Source organism: Falco cherrug, chromosome 8, assembly GCF_023634085.1.
Source record: "Falco cherrug isolate bFalChe1 chromosome 8, bFalChe1.pri, whole genome shotgun sequence".
Classification (NCBI taxonomy): domain Eukaryota; kingdom Metazoa; phylum Chordata; class Aves; order Falconiformes; family Falconidae; genus Falco; species Falco cherrug.
The window spans coordinates 31,256,840-31,280,071 of NC_073704.1; the positions used below are offsets into that span (position 1 = coordinate 31,256,840).

At 40.4% G+C, this 23,232-nt stretch overlaps 1 protein-coding gene across 1 annotated transcript; it reads left to right on the top strand.

The window, feature by feature from the left end:
• Nucleotides 1–1,528: 1,528 nt before the first annotated feature.
• On the top strand, nucleotides 1,529–23,013 carry SEC22A (SEC22 homolog A, vesicle trafficking protein). The gene is made up of 8 exons (XM_055717942.1): nucleotides 1,529–1,673; nucleotides 4,815–5,040; nucleotides 7,214–7,415; nucleotides 9,349–9,512; nucleotides 10,803–10,997; nucleotides 15,614–15,732; nucleotides 18,379–18,444; nucleotides 21,996–23,013. Exons 3-8 carry the CDS (start codon nucleotides 7,234–7,236, stop codon nucleotides 22,194–22,196), a joined length of 927 nt encoding a protein of 308 aa, XP_055573917.1. The 5' UTR covers nucleotides 1,529–1,673; nucleotides 4,815–5,040; nucleotides 7,214–7,233; the 3' UTR covers nucleotides 22,197–23,013.
• The last annotated feature ends 219 nt before the right edge of the window (nucleotides 23,014–23,232 follow it).

Sequence of the window (23,232 nt, forward strand, 5' to 3'; positions counted from 1 at the left end):
GTTATCACTTTTTCCTTGAGTTTTTATGTTCAGAGAAAAACTACCTCACCAAGCACCTGCAGGTGACCTGTTCTGCAGCGGCCCCTCTGCTCCTCTGCACTGTCTTCCTCTCCCACATCTCCTAGCCACCCGTGTCTCCCAGCTGCTCACCTCACCAATTCCCCATCTCGAGTCTCCTCTGAAAGCAATTTTTCTCTTTTTGCTAGTCATCCCTCCACCTCTGTTGCTGAACTCCAGAGCCACAGTTAACCTTGCACCCCTTGCCACAGCCTCGTTTGACACAGACAGCTTGATTCCTCAGCTTGGCTGAACTTTGCTTGAAACGCGGAAGAAAAAGGGCAAAGTTAGTCTCCAGCAATAGCAACTTACACCTGGTAGTATGATCTAAGAGATCATTTTACCACACCTGGAACGCTGGCATTCACAGACACGCTCTCAGGGGTAGGGAGTGAGGCGATACCCCACTAGTATATCTGTGGTTGCCATAGGTGTCCACTTTATAAATAGTTTGTGCTGCTCAGAGAAGGCAGACTTGAGGTGGGGAAGTGCCAACACGCTTCAGTGCCATCCTCCCGATTACCTTGCTCCTGAGCAGAGCTCAGCAGAGCCCAGAAGTCCAGACTGTGCATGTATCGCCTTTACCCCCCAACACTTTGCAACGCTACAAGCACATGGATAGTGAGGTAGTAACAAGACAGAAGGAGAAATTAAAAAGTGTTAGCAAGGAAATAAGCTGCTTTTGAGGTTTGAGCCAACAGACTAAACCCGTAGGAAAACAGTAAGGATGAAGAGCAATACAGGGAGTAAGTTACGGTATTGGTGAAGAGAGTAGTTTTAAAATAGGAACTTCGCTTTGGGATTGGTAATCAGCTTTGCATACTTTCTTTTTTTGTACTGTCACTCGTTTTTGAAACGTGCCCAGCCGATTTGTCCGGAAGGGCGTGAAGCCAGCCCAGCCGCTGGGCACTTGCCCTGGTGCCCCCAGCCCAGCAGCACGCGGCCTTCCCGCCTCGGCCGCAGCGACCGCCCGGGCCCACCAGCCTCGCCCGCGCCGCTGAACCGGCGGAAAATGGCCGATACAGCTGCGGGGAGGGCGAGCAGCGCAGTCACCAGCCCCCGTTCCTTTCAGAACGCGGCCAATTTCGAACCGGCCGAAGACGTGCGAAGCAGCGGCGCCGGGCGGCCCGTGCCGCCAGCGGCCACACGGCCCGCCCGGCAGGCTGCGGGCACGGCGCCCCGGGAGGCGCTGGGGGCTGGCCGGGCAGCCCCGCTGCGAGCGGCCGGGGGGGCCTGCGGGACGGGGCGCCACCATCACGGAGCGGGGGGCGCCCCCCTCCCCTCAGGGCGCCCGCGCCTGGCGAAGCGGCGCCTCCGCCGCGGCACCGGGGCCGCCTGCAGCCTCGAGCCACCCCCGAGGGAACGGCCGGGCCCCGGCCCAGAGCCCCGGCACACGGCGGCCCCGGCAGCCCCGGCCCGGCCCGGCCCCGCCCCGCGCCGCCCGCGGAGCAATGGCGCGCCCGCGCCCGCGTCACGTGAGGGGCGCTCCGCCACGGCCGCCGCCGACGGGCGGGGGGGCGCGGGGCAGACGTGGCCGGTACCCACAATGCCTGGCGGGAGGCGGCCGCCGTCACTACGCGCCGGTGCCGCCGCGCCGCTCCGCTCCGGTGAGCCAGGTAGTTCGAGTCCCTCCCCGCGGCGCCGTTGCCAGGCGACGGGGCCCGCCCGCTGCCCCGGGCCCGCCGGCGTGAGGCGGGGGCGAGGGACGGGACGGCGGAAGGCGCCGCGGCGGGGCCCTGCGGCTGCCCGGTCTCCCCGGGCCGGCGTCTCGGCTGCCGCCTGCCTTCCCCTTCGGGCTGCAGGCCCGGGTTGGGGGTGGGGGGGGCTCCCGTTGCGGCGGGCGCGGGTCCGGTCCCGCGAAGCGACGCGACTTGTCGCCGGTGTCTGTGCGCGCCGGCCGCCGCCCTGCCGGGGCCACCGTGCGGGGTGAGGGGGGCAGCGGGCGGGCGCCGGGCGGGCAGCGCCGGGCGCGGCGGCAGGGCCGGCTCGGGGGGCCAGCGGTGGCACCCGGGGCCTGTCGGTAAACGTCGCTCCGTAGGGATCTGCGTGCTCCCGGCGGGCGGCCTGGCCATCAGCCGTTTGGTGTCAAGTTTGGCGGCCCGGAACCCGGCTTTCCCTGCTGCACCGGGGCGTTGTGCGGGCCGGCGGGGAGGGTTACGGCCTGGTGCTGTCAGGGTGGCTGCACTCGTGCCCTTCCGTGGCGCCTTGCCCTGTGACGTGGGTTTCTGAAGTGTGTACAGCGGAACAACTAAAGGCTCCTGCCTGCACAGTGCAGCTGTTACCGTGCTCAAAAGTGGGGACAGTGACTTTTCCAACACTATTACGTACGCTGGAAGGAGGTACAGAAACTGTGTCTTCATTCTGCATCAAGCAGGTGTGCAGCTTGCACCTATTGCCCGATTTTGTATTTTATGGAAGGTTGTCCTGAGGGGCAGGCATCCTGGCAAGGAACGCCTTGGTTAAGTTGGTGCTGAGGGTAGCAGGGACAGGGGGGTAGGCTTGCCATTGCACTAGATCTACTTAAAATCTTTCCATTTTTGTGAAGCTAGACTTTTTAAAAAATTGATGTACCCTGAGCAAGCCATATTCACAGGTCACTTTCAAACACTTGTAAAAAAGTTATGAGAAGATACCAGATAGGTCTAAAATGATTACTGTCAGGTCACAAGTTGGAAGACCAATGCGTTACAAAAGACTGGAATGTATACCGCTTTCTGGGACTTTTCCGGATGCTGCCTCAGGATCAAGTACCATCATAACACAAGAATAAACATACATAATTGAATATGTATTAAAAAAAAAGTTCATTAAAACAGGCTCTGGCTTCCAGCATCTGAGATTTCCAGCTCATGGGAGGAAATGAAACTGAAGCCGCGTCTGATAATTTGGATTTGTGAAGGCAGCGGAGGTTAACATGTCTGATAAATTGGACAGCTTTAGGGAGGATGGAGTAACAGCGGAATGGCCATTTCACTTGACTCTTACCTGTCTGTGGCCAGCTTTCGCCATGTTCCTCTTTTCCATGATTTCTCCCAGTCCCTGTTTGCAGGGAGGGTTGTTGCAGTGTCAGTGTAAGGGGAAATCAGTAAAGATGGGCCGGAAGCAGACACACAGAGGGAAATGTAAGAAAAGTGCAAGCATGGAGTGATGCTTCTGTGGTATAGTCTCCACGTTGGCGATTGTTTGAGGGTCAGAATCTTTCTGAGCAAAGGGTAGTGTTTTACTTTCTAATAACCCTTGTTGTTTTCCTGTGAAACTTTTCCAGTTGCCTCTAGATTTCACATAACATTTTAGCATCGACAGCATCCTGTGACAAGCAGTTCCGCTGGCTAACTGCGTGTTTTGTGAGGAACCATCAGTGGTACCCCTGAGCCTAACACCTGCTGGCTGTGTTTGATGCTCCTCAGTCCTGTCATAGAATGAGATCGCGAACCCAATCCCTGTTCATTTCTCTGCACCTGTAATAGATTTAGAGACCATTGGTAGTGGAAGTGCAGTGTTCTGTCATCTTCAGGTGTTTGATGGATATAGAATTTTTGGAGGAAAACCTGTGAAATTTGTAATGGTATGGTGAATTACTTTGTGGATTTTTGAGTAGATGTTTAAAAAAGGCATTTAAAAATAGTTCTGAAAACACTACTGTATCTTTAGTGTTCTTTCTTTAATTTCAACCTGTATAAGTCTATATCACATTTATCGCTTCGCTCCTTCTTTAGAGCCTTACTGTTTTCAGAGCTGAGTAAAGTAGCTCTTCCATTTTGAATATCTAGTAAACTCTTTTTCTGTATTAATGCAATTTCAAGTAAGGCTGAATATTCTGTAACAGCATGTGTATTACAGATCTCATTACATATGTGTGACCTTGCAACCAAAGTGATTTTCTTTCCTTAGCTTGACTTTTTTTTAGGTAGCTTTCTGATTCTGTTGTTATGAAGCTGAGGAAAAAGTACACATTTTCACTGGGTGGGTTTTTAAGATGATGGTACTTCTGGCTGTCTGGTGATCTCAAGACTGTTCAGCTAAACACATTTTTTTCCTTGTGTGATTTCATAGTACATTAAGAGAGTTGGCAGGTTTTAATGGAGGCTTACTTTCTGTTAGAGAGCCTAATTTATCTAAATAAAAGTAGGAGCCTTTGAGAAAGTAACTGGGTTTGTTCTAGATCTATGCAAATACTTTTTACATACAGAACAGGCATAAAAATTGAAAGAATACCTCTAAAGGGCTCTTTATCCTTTGCTTTGTCTGTTGTCCCTGCATGGGTGCTGTTGTTAGTGATACTTACATTCTCTGTCGTTAGTTTCAGGAGTAAAGCAACTATTGTTAGATTGAATATTGAAAGTCTTCATGCTTTGGAAATACAGCTGTGGTGTGTTGTATTATGTTCCTGAAGTGTTCAGGTTTCTGATCAGAGGAGATTATAGATTAATGAAATGTATTAATTAAATGTATGAGATGAATGATGGGATGCAGAGTCAAAGGTTGTGTTACCGTGAGTTACTCATATACTGTGCAGATGAATAACATGTTTTCCCATTTTAAATGGTTGAAGTGATGGGACTTCCTCAACTTTGCTTAAAGAACACAGAAGCATTTTAATATTTCTATTATTCAGGTTTTTTTTACTGTAGTACCTCTTGAGTAATCTCCCTGGGGTGTCTTCAGGCCTTTCCAATGTCCTTACAAAAAGAGCTGAAGAGTACTGTTAGCCAGTAAATACATTTATTAACTTTTTCTGTTTGTTCTTATCTCATCAGATAACTCAACATGAACTGTAACCATCAAGATTATTTAAAAAGTGAACAGAACACCATTTTTCCTTCTGGGAGCTGGCTACAGGATTCTGAGTTTCTCTGCAGTGCTGCTCCATTCACTGCCTTTTCCTAAAACAGAACATGGAGTTCCTTTCTTCACATTAGGTGCTAATGAGGTTATTTGCTTCATCAGAGGAAATGCAGATCCATGAAATTACATTTTGTGCAAGTAAGTTAATGAGGGGAATTTTAAACTTTGCTAGCACATCACTGTTCTTTGTTTTATATTGATACAGCTCCCGGTAGTCCCTTTCAGGATTGAGTTCCAAGTGACAGAGGTGGTTATTGTTGGAGAACCATTACAATTTAAAGCTCCTCTGCAATTTTGTCATGCTCTTGAGCTGCTGCCATGGTTATATGGTTAGCAGCATAGTTAAGAAAATGGGTGCCACGTGCATTCCATGTGAATTGTTCTGCTGGGAGCGTGTGCATGAACTTAGAGATAGGTAAAAGTTTCTAGAGCCAGAGGTTTAGTTTCTAGAATGATGCACTCCAGCAAGCTAATGTGGAGCAAGTCCTGAAGTAATTTTTTTTTTCTGTTTTTGTGTCCAGGTGATCAAAAACACTTTGCACTTCACTCTGTAGTGAACTGCTGAAATAACAAGTGCACCGGACAAAAGGCCAAAAGTACTGAGCAGACTACAGGCAACAGTGGCTTCTGCTGCTGTTATGGCTTTGGTGAAAGTCTGATATGCTATACAAGTAAAATATGAGGTTATTAATTTGGAATTTATTTAGCTAATATGATGCATCTCAAAGCAGGTTGAAGTGTGACTGCTAATGAAGCTGGATTTCTTAAATTGAAGATTACAACATGTTTTCAATGTTTTCATTATTATATGCCTCTTTTCTGAAGAGCAAATACCCTTGAAAAACCTGAATATTGATTATTATTCAATAACTATCCTGGTGTATATATAACCTTTGGGCAGTGGGAAATAGGGGAGGTGAGAATTCAGGGGAAAAATAGCTATTTCCTCTCTTTTGTGAAGAAGCAGTGCTATTTGGGGAAGATTTGGATTCCTAACTTTTCAGAATACAGTCCTTCAGTTGCTAAGGCTTGTAAAGCACCCTTAATGTCATAGTTTGAAAGGTGCTGTAAACATGTCAGTATTGTACGCAAAAGCATATTTCAGCTGTATTCAGAAATCTGTTTTCTTTTGCAGTTTGTGACTGTATGGAACTCGAGTAGCATCATCTGAGGGAGGCAAAAGTCTTATTTTTTTTCATAATCTCTTTAAGTGATAGGTGTAGTATATGGTAGGAGTCTGGAGAACAGCGTTAAGAGTTGAGGAAGTGTTTGCTTTTGGCTTCATATAAATTCTAGCAGTTCGCCCACTTGTAAGAGGACGAATTTGTGTACTGATACTTAGCAGATAAGTAATCCGTCTTAGCTCGTCTTGCTAAACTTTTGGATGTTCTGATGTAACGTGAGGTTTGAAGAACTTGAAGGTTTTAAAAATGTGTGTACAGTCTTGAAAGACTGCAGACTATGTGTTTATGCTGTTAAATGCCTGCTACAAATTTTCTCCTCCTGATCAAGAAATGTTTAAATATACAACATTTTCTTTTTTAAATGAATGTACTCCACAAAGCTTTAATTATTAAGTTTTGAAAATTAAATACTGTAAAAGCACGTGGGCTTTGCAAGCACCATTTCAACGTGCTCAGTATTTGCCTAATACTGATAGACACATTTTGCAGATGTAAAGAAAATGGAGACCCAGATAAGAAGAAAGACATTTCGTGTTTAAGAAATTCCATTGGGAGCTGGGAGAGCTGGATTACATTCCTTGCTGTCCTGATCTTTGATTTCCTATTGGACAGTATCTAAGTTGTGTTAAGGCTCTGTTTGTCAGGGTACTTAAGCATGTACTCGGTAACACATTTTCATGAAAGGACATTAATATTATTACTTGATCAAGACCTGGATTGCTTTTCCATCTGGTCGGTCTTTACAGTACACATTTTTCCTCTCCAGCTATCGTGATTGTTTATTTAGACTATAATTCTTGCCTTACTAACAGAGAAGACTCACAGCTTGAAGGGTGCAGGTGCTACAGTGGTACTAAATAATAGTGTTTCAATCTCCACAGGTATCTCTGGGTGAGGATTTATGGCAGTTCAGAGAAAAATATTTAAAAACGTGACACTGATGTCAGATGTACTGTTGCTTTATGGTAGACAGTTCGGACTCAGAGTTATAGTTGAAAACCCTCCCTGTGCCCCGTTTTAAGTGCAAGCCCAGTATACAGCTTGGGAAGTTTGATTAATCACAGTTGACTCTGTTGTTTTCGCTGTTACCTTAATTCTGATTCTTCCTGATTGGTGTTTTGTTGTAGGTTGTCGTTAACTATTGGCAATGTCTATGATTTTGTCTGCCTCTGTGGTCCGTGTGAGGGATGGACTCCCACTGTCTGCATCTACTGATTATGACCAGAGCACGGGAATGCAAGAATGTAGAAAATATTTCAAAATGCTCTCAAAGAAACTTTCTCAGCTTCCCGATAGATGTACTCTGAAAACTGGGCAGTATAATATAAAGTAAGACTTCTCTTTTAGATACATATATGTTTGTGGTGTCTTGGGTTGTGTCCGTCTGTAAGTGAAAAAGTTAACAGTTCACATCAGAAATGATTAATGAAACTAAGAATAATTCTGGGCAATATTCATGTATTGGAAATCTGAAATTGAGAAATTGTAGAAAGGTTTGAAACCTGTTCAGACTTTGGTGGAAGTTGTAGTTTGAAATAGACAATATTTTTATAAATAAGGAAGTCCTTGACCTACTAGAAATGTTTCTTTAAATTTCAAGGTTGTTTCTTACATGCAAATGACCAGACTTGTTCTCTGTCATGCTAGCTCAACAAATACTCATTTGTTTTCTCATTTTAGTCTACACAAATTTTAAAAAAGTACTGGAATACTTTCATAATGCAGTATTTCTGAAAACTTGTGGCCAGGATGTTATGAAATTAGGCCCTTTTATTGTACCTTCGGGATTTCTGTTGACTTCAGAGAAAATACGTCTTAAAACCCAAGCATAACTCAGTAATTATTTCATATGGCACAGAGGGAGTGAGGAAGTGGGAAGGGTGGGAATGATTTCTAGTGTGGAGGTAGTGTGTAGCAGTCTTGAGTGGAGCCTACCTATCCTAGCGCTCCATCCAGCACTTTCACAACAGTGCTTTTGTTTTCTCTTCATGCTTTTGTGTTTTGCTTTTTTTTTAAAATAACTTCTCCTAAATTTTTTGAGGTAGTTAATTTGATAGTTTACCTCTATGGCAACACTGATTAAGTAATAGTTCAGAAGATGGTCTTTTTTCCCCTGTTGGCAGTGTGAAACTTGGATTATCATGAAATAATTCTTTGAATCTATTGTATACTCAGATTTTTTCTTTATATGCAGCCTTTCTCCTGAGTATTGGTAACTAGGTGCACCTGTGTGTAGTTGGTAGTTCAGTTGCACTTGAGCCGAGCTAAATTCTGATTCTAATTTAGATAGGCTGTTTTCAATGAGGTGAGTAATTTCATCCTAACCCCTAGCAAGTATGCAGAAGTTACAGCGGTGGAAAGCACACCACCTGAATGATCCTAGAAAGTGCTCAGCCTTCTCTGTTGGTATAATATGTGAGTTTCCTGTATTTCTTGGGATGAGCCTCAGCATGGACTACATTTTTTCAGTCGATTTTTTATTATGTTTTGTGTTTTAAAACCTCAGATGTAGCTGGCTTTTAAACTGATCAGTTCAAGAGAAACTTAAGAATGAGGCATAAGACCTAGGAAATTTTTTTATTAGTTTTGTCTTTGGTTACTTTTAATAGTGTAAATTATTCATCAAGATTTTGAGGAGAATTGTGTCATGAAAACATGAACTCTGTTTAATGAATTACCTAAATGCAGTAGGGATATGTATATTGAAAACTGTCCCTTTCTAAATTCCTGTTTGCCATCTGTGGCTATCCTTGTAACTTTCTTTGGAGACCATATTCTACACAACAGTTTTATTTCCTCACTTATTTTAGAAAGAGCCAACTGCCCTCCCCTGCCCATCTGAAGGTAAGTTTTTGCATTTTCAGGATGCACCAGATAACATATTTGTATTTGAGATGAATGAAAAGCTATTATGGGATGAACCTGCTGTATTTCTGTAGCCCAAAAGCTTTATGTTATTTTCTGTTCCATGTATGTGAGTGTGTACATATGTGTACACACCCACACATATATATACACTTACACATATGTGTATAGCACAGCTTCTCATATGATGATACAAAGTGGTGTTCATGTACAACATTGCCTAAAAGTAAATTGTTTTTCTTCTAGAATAGTGTTGGAGTTCTCAGTAAACATTAATTCCTTTGCTACCCCAGAGCAGTTTTTGCTTTTCTGATTATAGCATAGAAGATCAGACTAGTGAAGCAACGAATTACCTGGATTTGAATTTGAAATTTTGAATTTGTTGTCTCAATTATAGCTTTATAAGTTCTCTGGGAGTAAGCTATATGATGTTGTGCACTGAAAATTATCCCAGTGTCCTGGCTTTCTGCTTCCTGGATGAGCTTCAGAAAGAGTTCATCACTACCTACAACATGATGAAGACAAATACTGCTGTCAGACCATACTGTTTTATAGAGTTTGGTAAGACTGACTTTTTCCCCCCCTTGATTCTCGCACTAAGACAAATAAGTATTTAAATAGATGTGCAACTTAATGTACACAGAACAAAAATGTCCAAGGCAGTTTATAGCTATAATTTCAGGTGTATTTAGAATCTGGATTTAACGCCCATTAATCAATAATGAAATTCTTCTGTGGGCATTAAATTAGGCGACTAGAGTTTTATCTAAACTTGTTTATAATCTTTCTGTTCATTCCAGTAGGTTTTGGTTTAAGCCTTGTGTGACCAAATCTGGAGCTCGTTTTCTCCTAGTTAATAATATTAGGAGTTGTTTGACTTCGTACCCATTGAAATACTTAACCTGTAAAGGCATTGAACTTCGTCAGTTTCTCAAGTAAAAGATTGCAATGTCATGTTTGCTCTTAGCTGTGCTGTAATTTTTGTTCAGTACATGAAAGGGAGAGATTTTTATTTGTTTTATGATATAGTGAAGCATTTAATCTTCTGTCATACAAGCTCCAAATTCAGCTGATCTCATATATATCAGATAACAGCTGCTACAGATTCCATTAATATCTGTTACTTTAATACTGTATGTTATGCAGTTGTTTTAAATATTCTTGTAAAATGCATTAGAGAAAACAGAAATATTTTAGAAATATGGGGGAAGATATTGCAGTTGGTTAATTCCTGTCTATAATTCAGTCAGGCAATTTTTAACAATTTCTGTATAACATTGTTGTCTTTATGAAGATTTCTATGAACACTTTTTTTCTTTCTTTCTTTCTCCCTCCTCCCCCCCCCCCCGAACTCTTTCATTGTTCTACTACTTGTTAAGTTAGAATGCAGGTCTATTACAGTCTTTATATCTGTATAATATGGTATTAATTTTCTCTGCCTGAATATTTTGCAAGCAGATTTCATACTCAAGTTTATACTTGAATGTAGGAGTTAATTTCTTCATAAAGATATTTATTAAACTAATGAAAAAGCTAGAATAAGTGCAGTAAATCCATTGTATTAGCAATGCATTCAGTCCCATGCAGTGAAAAGTCATTAGTTTATTCACAGTTATTAAGTAATTAGATTTCTAGAGCTTAATTTTTATTTTTTTTACAGTGGAATTAAGTAGGCCATGATATATTAGTCACAAAACAGAAATAGTATTTAAAAAGCCAAGATAAATACAAGCATTTAAAACAATACATTTCGGTTTGTGAAGCATGTAGTATATAAAGCTGCAGGGTCTTGGATTATTTAATTAACAGAAGTCCATAAGGGTATACCTTTTTATTTTACATTTTACCCAGATAATTTCATTCAGAGGACCAAACAGAGATACAACAACACACGTTCTTTGTCAACAAAGATGAATCTTGCTGACATGCAGACAGAAATCAAACTGAGACCACCTTATCAAATTTCTGTGTCAGAACTTGGTTCAGCTAATGGGTTCGCACATTTTTCTGCGGTGGAATATAAGGGTACTGGTAAGATATCTGCAGGTAAGTTTCAGACTTTTGTTTTTCTATCTGTACATGAGACAGATGCAGGGTAGTAGCATTAGTCTTTGATATTTTTTCCTTAAAAAAAGCTTTATTGCCATGATGTTCTTAAAGCATAAAGCTGCCATGACCTGACATGTATTTTAGCTTAGATGTCTATTTTTGTCCTCTGCTCAAAGTGTGTATCTTCCCAAGGCTCTCAGAGGGAGAAATGGATCTATTCAATGGACTGCTTTATTAAAGGGGAAAAAAATCTGCATGAAAATAAGCAAATGGAGATGAGCACTTAGCAAGATGAACTTTTTTCTTTTTCTGACCTTTTAAGATTTATGAAAATTTTTGTTATTTCTGCCACGTGAGAACCAATGACATAAGCTAAGAGCATAGTGTCGGGAGTTAGAGCAGCCAGAGGGAGCAGCATCTGTGATGGTGAAAATCCAAAGAGCTGTGCTGGCTAAAAGATGTACTCTCTAAAATAAGTGCCTTGTGTATGATATTAATAATAGCAATTTTGTATCTACTTGCCACGTTCATTTTAGTAGTCATTATTTTTTTAAAACTTTAATTTATCTCGTGTATGAGGTAAATATGGCATTGTGTGGTTGAACTGGGTTAAAGGTTTGTGCTATGAAATGAATGCTGTGAATCAGTTTGAGACCCACCTTTAGATGTTTCCCAGCAGGACAGAAAACTTAAAACTCGCCAAGTCCTTGTGCTAATATGTGGACTCCACATGTGAAACTGTCATCATGATTTCAGTCTTCCAAGTTTAGTGAAGCAAAATGATAAATAGAATAAAAGGGAGTGTTGATTTTAATTAGTTAATGTATCTTCCCCTTTTTTCCAAAAGTACCTCTGTCTGTAAGGCTAGTTATCCTGGGCAGACATGCACAGATGCTGCTCACTTTACAGTGGCAGGGTGAAAATTGCAATTGTAAATCAAAACACTTCCTACAGAACTGTAATATAAGAGATCAGCTTAATTTTCTGCATTTGTTGTATCCATCTACCTGTCTATCTAGAAAAGGTGTCTTTGCCGGTGTATTATCCTAATTACTTAGCGGTCAGGATTCCTGTAGAAGATTGAAAACTACTTTCTACTGAAGGTGAAAACCAAACAAAACCGCTAGGGTGCCCCCATCTGTACTGGTCCTGATCCTGAGAATTCTAGGCGCTGTGGGGCAGCGTGGAAACAGCTGAAACTACGTCTTTGTAGTCGCAATTTAGCAGTGTTAGAGAGAGATTCTGAAAAATTGATAAAAGTGTGAAGATATTTAAATTGTTTAGAAGAGTGAAATCTTTTAAGCAGCACTGTACATACCGTTAATCGTCTGCTGCTTATATGTGTGGGGTGTTTTTAAAGGTTTGTGATGCTGTGATACCATTCTTTTGCCACTTGTGATGCTTACGTTGTCATTACCTCTTGATGTTCTAGTTCAGTCCTGGATTGTGGAAAAGGTTATGGTGGCAGAAGTGGCAACTGGTTAACTCTGAAAATTGTCTAGATTCAAACTTCCTGCAATTGGGAAAAACAGTATGCATGAGAGAATTTGGCCTGTGTCAGAATTGGCTGTATTTTTAAGTTGTCCATATAGTAGGAGATGAGGCTTTCATCACTTTTCTGAGTAAAAGTGTTGGAAGACCATATGGGCCTAAATTAAAATGTGTAAGGACCATTTCCATTTTTACTATAAAATGAAATTAAACAATAATTGGCAAATGATCTTCCAATTTTTTTTCACCTACCTCTCCACAACCTGTCTTACAGAAGCAATTGTGTGTCTTTTCTTTCCATGTCAACTTTCTTTGGGGGTTTTCCCTCTTTAAGTTACTTTTAACTTTCTTCTTCCTCTGAATTCCGTAGATCTCTCTGTTCGGTTATCCACTTCCTTGAATTGTTACAGAAACTCACCATCAAAGGGCTGTGCATTATGAGAGGTTTGCACTTTGCTCCTTCCTCAGCTCTTCAAATTTGGGATGTTATTGAATAAGTGTCTTTTTTAGCAAGTCTGCTAATAGTTTTGGAGTTCTTCACATTCATTGCTTCTCTCCACCCTTGAAAAGAACTTTCTCTGGATGTTTGCTACCCACTCAGTTGGCTAGACTGCAAAGTTTCTCCTTTGTTCTAAGAACAAATTCTCACTAAAAGAGATGGTTTGCCTAGTGCCATTTCCTGAATGTGCTTGCCTGTTAAAAATATTTCTTGTTTTAAGTGAATTAAGTATGTTAAGTCAAGTTGGATAGCATGCAGAGTTCTGAAGTTAGGTAGACACAAATCTTGTTTTTTACACAGAATAGCAGAATTTAAGGATGCTGATGGAGCACTGCCTGTTACTTGCTTATAATTGTAATTGGATATGTATCCAAGGTCTAGCGTCCAGGCCTCGTGTATTGTTAAAGTAATTGAAAATAGCAGCCCTTTTCCCTTAGTGAAAGTTCTGCTGTGTAGTGAGGGATAGGGGTAATCATTAATGTGTGAAAAATAAAGTGTGCAGATTATGGATAGAATTTTGCTTCAGAAGTGGATGTAGGTGTTGGCAGGCATTAGAAATAGGGTGACAACATGCTGATGTGCTATGCTTCAGGTTAAGATAAATTTACTGTTTTCTGAAGGTTTTTTGATAAAGGAACAGTTGTAAAATCAAAGCTACTTTTTGCCTGATGGTGTACTCGAAGAGTTGGGGTTTTTTAGATTTCATTTTTAAATAAATATCTTTACAAGTAGTGCAGTTACTCACATTGTATAGTTTTCTTAAATTTCTATTTAAATGTCAGCGTTTTGATGCAGAATGTGCTTTATTCAATCCTTGGTTTGTGTTAAAGGTTTAGATATGGCAGTTATCATATTTCTAAGAATATGTATTTACGGACTCAAGTTCAGCTGTCCTTTACCCTGCCTTCTCTGCCACTCCTTCACTCTTCTGCCTTTTTTTTCCTGTATTTAAATGACTCTTGTTGCTTTATTGTAACACTAAAGTTTAATAAGCCCTGGAGAACTTAATGACATCAGTAGTGGTATGCAATGTCCTTTAAAGTTTTTGGGTTTGTTTTCGTATTTTAATAAGAGAGAAAAATTAGTACTTTATGATCCTTCATAGACTGTATTGATTCAGCTGACAGGACCCTAGGTTTCCCCCCGTTGTTCTCAAAGAAGAACATATTTTAAATACTGTTTAAACACATGATGTTTTAAAGTTACACTGATACATGGGGAAAATGAGAATGCCCGGGGAGCAGTGAACTGATGTTATCCACCAGTTAATGCAATGCAGTTACTTTTGGCTGAAAACAATCATATACACCTTCAGCTTTTTGCCACTCTCTAGATGAGATGGTCTAAAAAAAAGCAAAACAGAACTAACACCAGTTAGGAGTCACTAAAGAAGAATGGTTTGCTATGCAAATAGCATGTCTAACCTTAACTGAATGATTGTTGGTAGTATTCCTCTAATACGTGCTACAGTTAGAAAAGTAATAAGCTCTGAGAGTTAAACGGGGGTTATGCTTTTTTTAAAAAAAACACAGCCACCCAACTGATTACACTATTAAATTCAGCACAAATGAATTAACTGAACTCGTCTTGTGGTTTATTTTTAAGTTATCACACACTTATAATTAGATGGTCCTGTCTGCTGATCAATATGAAGCAGCTTTTGTCATTTTTTTTCTTTAGGTTCTGTAATTCATAAACTGGAAAGCCTTTTTCTGGATCTGTGCAATGCAAACAACTGGGATTGACACCCCTCTCTCTATTAATGTTTCAGTCCATTAACCTCATTGTTCACATCTTTACACTTCGTTGATTTGAACAGAATGATTTCAGTATGGCTCAATAGTCCCATTGTTTTCCCAGTGTTGCCTAGACTATTAAGAGTTTTGCATTGTTTTTTCATATTTGTTCTTAATTATGGAAAGCGACAGTAATGAGGAACATACACAACTGTTACGTTCTTAGGACCCTAGATAAGTCCGAAAGAGTGGGTGTGCATGGAAAGAACATGTGTTTTGTAAGAGACTTCTAAGCACTATCTGGAAGGTCTGTATAAGGTTGTGTAGGTACTTGCTTCGTTTCAGAACGGCCTTTCGATTTGTGCCTTTGGTAGCACTCACTAGCTGTATGTTCTTTAAGGTAGGGACCGCGGTAGCTTTGCTTGGTGTTCCCTTCAGCAAACAAGCTAAATCAGTCTCGGTAGCTCTGCTAATGCATTAGTGTTAAAGTGGATGTTGTGAGAGGAGCTCTTAAGTACTGACTTATTACCTGGCTACTAATTGCGGACAAATTTCACTAGCAAGTGTGTCATTCGCCATTGATTTCCTGGCATGTTTGGGCAGCTTTCAGTACCGTACTGGCTAAACTGAAAGTATTGAGTTAAAGACTAAATACAAGAAAAGAATTATATATGTGAATTGAAGGAAAGTACAGTTTCTGTTAAAGCTTGTATTGAAATATTTAAAATGCTTCTCCTTTTTAGAAAAAAGGATTGGCATTTTGTGGTTTGCTTCAGTGATCCCTTATTGAGCTAGAAGCCACTGAAAAATGAGATTATTATTTTACTAAATTTCTAAAGACATTGCTTTGACCTTTTGATATCTTTTTTTGATCTTTTGCTTTGTAGCTCCTCATCAGCGTCTGGAACCTGTGACTCTGCCAGGGATTGTCTCATTTGTGCTTAGTCTGTTATGTGGGGCTTTGAATTTAATTCGTGGCTTTCATGCCATAGAAAGTCTTCTCCAGGTATTGTACATGTTTATGAATTTAAGAGTTACACATCATAGCAATGATAATATCACCTTAGAAGATGCTTACAACGTGAACAAAGTCTTGCCAATTTTATTTTCAGAAATACTGTTTGTGAGGTCAGACCTCCGTTTATGAAACCTATATTGTCTGTTATCTGTGCATCCTTCTCAAGTGTGATGCATCGTTCATTGAGACTGAGTTTCAAAAGCAGTAGAAGGTGGGTGGCTGACTCCTTCCCTAGGTACCTTGGTAGCACTGAGTATGTGAACATAATGTTCTGTTTTCTAAATTTATGCTAGGGTATGAGACGTTTAATTTTAATAGATGTTATTTAAAAACACTTGAGAAGAATGATGAACAGCTTTGAAAATCTGGCCAATTTTTTTGAAAGGTCCGCAGAGCAGGGATCTTTAAATGCTTTTGTAAAGTTGTTTTTTAGAAACTTGGTTTAGTTTTTGTTTATTTGTTTTTAATAAACTTTTTAAAGTAGGATACTTATTTCTCTTGTGTGCTGAAAGGATCAGTATAAGGGAGACTGTCAAGTGATTTCTTCTAACCCACCCCCAAAACCACCACCGCATCCTTCACCAAAAAACCTTCCCAACAGACATTTATTTGTTTATGTGAGCGCTCTGCTCTGACCCTCCCTATAGCCTTTTGAGTTTCTTTCTCTTCCATTTCTTGTGCTAGTTGTATTCTCATTGCTACAGTGAACATAATGGTGGTTAATGTTTTCAGGCAATTCAAATGGATACGCGGGTAGTGCTTGCAAGCGCACACAGAAAGTTCATGTCTGTTACCACCAAAAAAGAAAAAAAAAAAGAGAGCATTAAATGGCTCTACTGTTGTGGTGATGGAGGTACACACTAAAAACCCTGTGGAAGTTTTCTGGAAGAAAATAGGAATCCTCCATCTTGGCTGATAGATAGTCTTTTTATTCAGAGAGATATCTGGACTTTAGGTATCAAAAGTGTTGCAGTTACAATGTTTTTTTTAGGCAAGTAAGGTAAGGAAGGTTACCTGTATTCCAGTTGTCTTACATGATTATTGATATATGGAAGAGATTTAATAAAACAGTAATGTTTGAGGTCTCAGCATTTCCTGAAGACTAATGAATAGATGAACAGGGTTAATGAAAGTGTGCCATGCTAGGCCTTTCTTTTGAGTTGGTTTTGATTGTTTTTTTAAAGAAAAACCAAGAATGAAATAGTGAACATACATGTCTGCTTAGATTTTTCTGTTATGCACAATTCTCTCAGTTTATAAATAGGAATTAAAGTACACTGTAGTACAAAATAATACTGAAGAGATTTCTACCACTTAGTCAAATGTTCCTAGAACTTGGTTTTTTACCTTCCCACAGATGATTTTTTTAAGAAGGAATGCCAGTGTCAGGTGAACCAATTTAAGTGATGATAGGGCAGCCAGTTAATTTTATTCTATATGTTATTGCTTCTGGAGGTAATAGATGGCAGTACAGATGGAAGGTATTTTTTCATTTCTGACAAACGAGGCACACTAGAAATCCATTAAAATTTCTCTTAATTTACTCGGTTATGGAAAAATCCACAAGGTTTAGGGAGAAATAATCCAAAATGTGATTAGTGGAACTTCTGAGAAGTCCTTCCAAAGCTTCTCTCTGAATTAGTGTTTCCTTTTATAATCAGTGTTTTTATTTTGATGTTAGCAAAACTCTGTTACAGTCTGTAGCTATACTTCAGCAAATACACAGCAGCACGGAGGCAGAGATTTACATACGGTTTGGGAGCGTGCTGCGTTGTGTGGGTAAGGTTTTCATGTGCAGGTAACTTTCCTAGTCCGCAAAGCAGATGGAAATGCTTCACCGTGAACATTCTCTGAGCAGAAACAACTGCTAGTTCCAATGGACCACCTTCTCACAATGGTATTTGCTTTCCAGGAAGAACATTTGCATGAGTGCCCATTGTTTTCCTGGGAAAAGTTTTGATTGTTGCAGATGTTTGTTTGAAATGCAGTTAGAATAATCACTGAGCGTGTAAATTTCTTCTGCTCGGCTCTATAGAAACTATAACCACCCGTTTGAATAAGTTAGAAGGAATTTGTTGTTTTGTTTTTTAAACACAGCGTGTAGAAAGATCTATCGCCTCAAGTACATTTTTCCATCTTTTCCTTCAAGAAAACGTCCTTTTCCAGCGGCCTCCCTGGCCGCCGGTGTGGGGCGCTGCCGCCCCCTGGTGGCCAGCCCCCGCATTTGCCTGCCAGCGCCTCCGCTTTGCGAGGCCGGAGGAGGGCACGGTGCTGCCAAATGGGTAGCAAAGGTAGTTAGTTACCCGTGTTTACACTTGAATCTGTACGGGCACCCGGAGGAGGTAAGTATCCAGTGTTAGAGATGGACTTCCTTTCAGGCTTTTGAAAATCTCAGCATTAGCTGTCTGTTGTGAACAAACGTTTTGGTCAGATTCCAGATTACGGTGGGTTTTTTCCAGATGCAGAAGGAAGCAATGATTAGTGCTAACTCTTCTGGCTTAGCGTAGCATAGGAATTATTATAAATCTCCATTTGAGACTACTTTAACACACAATAATGAAAACTTTCATACTGTAAATATCTGGTATTTCACTGAAACATTGTAAAGCATGGCTTTTTGTCTTATTTTCACAGAATGAAGGTGAAGATTTCAGTTATGTTATTGCATTTTTTCTTGGAACAGCAGCCTGTTTGTACCAGGTGAGTCCTGCTTGCATAATTCACTAGATTTTAGAAACATTACCCAGTCATGCATAAATGTCATCATGTTTTCTTAAATGTCACAGATACTTGAATAGGGCGGTTATAAAAATAATTTCTGCTCTGTTGTTCTGTTTCATTAATCATGAACTATCATACAGTAGATTGATCCAGAGAGCTTCTGTTTACTGGCATTTTTCTGCAGTTAGTTGATGAAGAGATTTGGTGTACTTTTTTATCTGGAGCTTACAATTTATCTCTAAAGTCACAAGCAGTAGAGGTTATATAATTTATTTAAAGTAGTAGTTTCGTTGTGCAAGTAAACGTAACCATCTGAACAAATGCCTTACTGCATCTTTCCTTTGGGAAGATTTGAAGTAAATACAGTAATACCTAGGCACTACACCCGAGAATTTTCCTCACTTTGTCCATTATTGTGCATCTCCTTCGTTTTCAAAGCTTTCAGCTGCTTTCCACTATGTTTTCCCTCACCGGTCTGATATTTCACTTTGCATTTCGTGTCTGTAGGTTTTCCATTTCTGCATTTGAATTTGACTTTCCTATATAATTTGTAGCAAAGTATTCTGGTGCCCGTTGGCATTTGTCATTCAGTGACACTGCTGTTAACGTTTAGCCATGACTATAACGTCTGTCATGCTCAATTCCTGTTACTATAATTCTTTTGACTTTTAATCCCTTGCACTTGTGGAGTATGCAGTTTCTACATGTTTCCATGTGCCAATGTTTAGTACAGTGTCAGACCATAAAATAAAATAACGTCTCAGGATTTTACTTTTTCTTTCAGCCTTTCTATCAGTCAGCCTTCTGTCCAGGTTACCTGTAATCTCCGTTCTCTATAACTCATATCTAGCAAAATGTCACAGTACACTTGTTGGCTTTTCATCAGCTTCCGCCTTAAATAATTCTTCAGGTTGGTGGTAATTTTCCCTGTCAACAATCTGTTCCGTATCAGATAAGGTGGAGCACGTCCATTCTTTTTTTGTGTGAAAAATATACATTCTTCCCTCCTCTCCCAAATTAGAAGCCTTACTCTTTATAAAGTATTCATGTCTGTGCATCGAGACACAAGGACATAGGTCTTCTTGCCACTGTCTGACTTGAATAGAGCTGTTTTAAAGACAGAGTCCGTGCAGCTTGGAATGTAAGCTTTTTCTTAATATTCAAAATGTGTCTGTTGAGTCTCTTGTTCCACACCCTCTGGCATCATTCCTGCAATATGTAATTGGTCAGTTTTCAGAACTGAGAGGGCTGTCAGTTCATCTGGCATGTTCTGATGTTCTTTGCCACACTTAGGGGTTTGGAAGATAAATTCTGTATGTTACATGGCAGCACATTTCATTGTCATTCACCCACAAGGCGTCCATCGTACTGTGTCGTCTTGTTCAGTTAATGACAACATAGCAGCGTGTTTCTGGTTTCCAAGAAAATGTTTGTAACCTAGGTGTGCAGGGAAAAAACGGGACTTACATGGCTTATGATGTTTTAGGCTTGATGACATGTCTAGCGTTTCTCCATGCTTTCTAGTCTCTTCTGAAAAAGAAAATGTACAGAAGTAACAACTGTCTTAGTTGTACCTGACGTGCAAAGTGTCAGGATCTGAGCCTTCAGTCATTTCTTAACGTTTATTAAAAAAAAAAGTCAAAAGTACTTTTCTGAAGTAGCCCAGAGGAGCCTTCTGTGTAAAAAAAAAAACCCCAAAAAAACCCAACAAACCCACAATGCTCAGTAATTGCCATGCTAACACTTCCCTTCAACAGAGGAAAAAAGCCCCTCAGGAATTTCATAATAGTGCTTGTTATAGTAAGGTGTTAAAACCACAGTGTTTGGCCTTTTGACTGGTGCTCTGTTTTGTGAGTGGCAAATCTTCTAGCATCTCAGACCTAGACTAATGAAAAGATAAGCCTCAGAATTCATTTAAAACAGATCTTCAGTGAAAACCACAGTCATTCAATGTCATTTTGCAGTAACATTTTTAAACTTCTATAGTATTTTGAGTTTTAAATCCTTCATATTTATTAATCATTTTGATGAAGCGTATCCTGACCCTTATTTTAATCTTGGAAGCAGTTACACTTTTCATATGTTGTCAGTGGAGGCAATGATGCTAAGAAATTATCTAAATTCTTATTGCTGAGATACTGGTAGCAACTAATCGCTCTTTTAGATATGATTTCTAAAACTGTCAGCACAAGTAGGTTGTATTTGCTGTGCTCAAAATGGCCAAGCAGATTCAGAGGAATTGCATCTAAATACTGAAGCACGTGGATGACTTATTTCTAGTTTTACTTTGCTTTAAATGAAGGGCATACAAATCTTACTGATACTGTCAGTACTCACCTATCTGAAGATACCCAGAAATTACAAGTAGTTTTGTTCATCTCAGCCACACTTACAGTAGAAATGTATGTTTTATGAGAAAGTGGTTGAGTTTTGAATAGAATGTAAAGTAACCTCAATAAATTGCTTTGGTGGGTTACAAATGTACAGTGCTTTGGCCCTTTTTTGAGGAACATGAAAAATAAGTAGAGGTTCTCTGATTGATAAAATGTGGCAAATGCCCTAGGAGAACAGAAATGACACTTAGATAATCTGATGATGGGTACTGTTAAAAAAAATGGTGTGAGCATGGTTATATATCCACTGGGAACAGATTGGGAATATAAAGTAAGCCCAAGTGACGTTGTCATCTGCCTTGAAGCACAGAAAAAATTACTAGAATCCAGAGGGGGGCAAACAATTCTTTTTGTAGAAGTCAAGGAGGTTGTTTGAACAATAGCAGAGGTAAAAATAATGCCTCCGTAAAATCTGTGTCCTTTAGAGCTGAAAACTGAGGCATGAGGCTTGAACAGATTTCCAGTTGCCGTAGGAAGGAGGCAGAGCAGGGAGCCGTGGGCAGGCCTGACGCTCCGTGCAGCACCACAGCATGCAGGAACTGACCCTTAAAGTGTGGTAGGGTTGCAGGAGAGATGTTGCGTGGTTCTTTCCAAATCTGATCCATCTTGCATCAGCTGAAAAAGGGCAGTGGGTATTCTCTGCATCTCCCGGTTAATCCTCTGTGTTAACCCTTGCAGGACAGTGGGTTGGTGTCCGGGGGCTGCCTTGCGCCGAGCGTTCCCGGCTGCAGGGCCCTGGTGTATTCCCTGTCCTTCCCATGGCTTTGCCTGAAGACTTGACACTGGCTCTTGTTCCCTCTCCATTGCTTGGATAGCACAGAGTGTCTTTTGACCAGAGATTGCCAAGAACATCCACTTTCCTTTGTCATGGGCCACTCGTTATTGCAGGTTGTAATCAATTATTACAGGAGAATCGTTCTCAGAGGGGGTTTAATGGAAGCAAACTGTAACCTTCTATTGATGTCAGGTACTTTTTGCCCTTCCGTGACTGCTAAATTGATACCGTTCTTACGTGTTTGATTTAGACTTTCACTTGGTTTGAGTTTGTAATTTCTCAATGACCAGATAGTGTTTCTTGAGTGGAAGTTATTTTCCATGTGGTAATCCGATTCCTTTTTTTTTTTTTTTCCCTGACAGTGTTACCTGTTTGTATACTACACCGGCTGGAGAAATGCCAAATCCTTCCTGACTTTTGGGCTAATTTGCCTGTGTAACATGTATCTGTATGAACTGCGCAACCTGTGGCAGCTCTTCTTTCATGTGACTGTGGGAGCATTTTCTACCTTACAAATTCGACTGCGACAACCACAGGGAAAGTCCCCTGATTACAATGTGTGACAAGTCCTGGAACATTTAGAGGCAGTCTTGTTCCAACAGTTACTCACTCTCAGGAATGTAAAGCTGTTCTCCAAAAGAAGCAGCTGTCTGGATGAGGCGCTTTTTTTTTCTTTTTTCTTTTTTTTTTTTTTTAAATAAAGCAATGTAAGATGTCTGTGGACATTTTTCACTTGAAGGTTAAATTTTTATTATTTTTTTTTTAAAGAAGGACACAGAAGAGTATGGGACTAGAGGAGGAAAATGGATTATATCCATGCAGTAAAAACATATGTAGGGACACCAAGTTTGGGGAATTTGACTGGTGGCGTAAAAAAGCTTCATTTGAAAGTATGTTAATGGAAGGAATGTATAGAGTGTATGTTCTGCATATCATACAAGCTCTTCACTTCCAAAAGCTGTTTTGCCTTTGTGAGGCAGTAGGGGGTAGGCTAAATAAATAAAAATAATAATTATATTATTGCATATTAGCAAACTAGATTTGGAATATGTAAGATACTAAATTTTGCAATGTGTTGTTTCACATTGACATTTATGTTAATGGTTTTTTTAATTAAAATGTAACCTGGAAACTCCGTTTCTGGGGATCAGCTTTCTGGCACCTGTGGCCCTCTGTCTAGTGCTATAAATACTTTAACATTTGTTCATTTATGATTTCTTTTTAATTGTCCTCTGAAAGTGATCTATGTGGATGGGGTTTCTTTTTAGTAATTGTTCAAAATGTTTTGCCACTTAACCCAGGTTTTTTGCACGTTTCCTGTGTTTGAACTCTGAAAAGGTTGAAAGGAAATGGATCGGTGAGTAAATGGAGTGACTCGCACTTGTTGGACTGTTGTCCTTTTTATATACTCCTAGAAATGAATGAATAATTAGCTCAAACCTGAGATAAACAACTGGTGACAGGAAAACAATAAATCAGTCTGATTAGCTTAAACAAGAAAAGACAAGGGATTTTGTTTGTTCTTCTGGCTTTATGGGTTGGGTGGTTTTGTGCTGGGGTAGAACGGTCTTGATCTAGACTTGTGTTTGGGAGAACAGT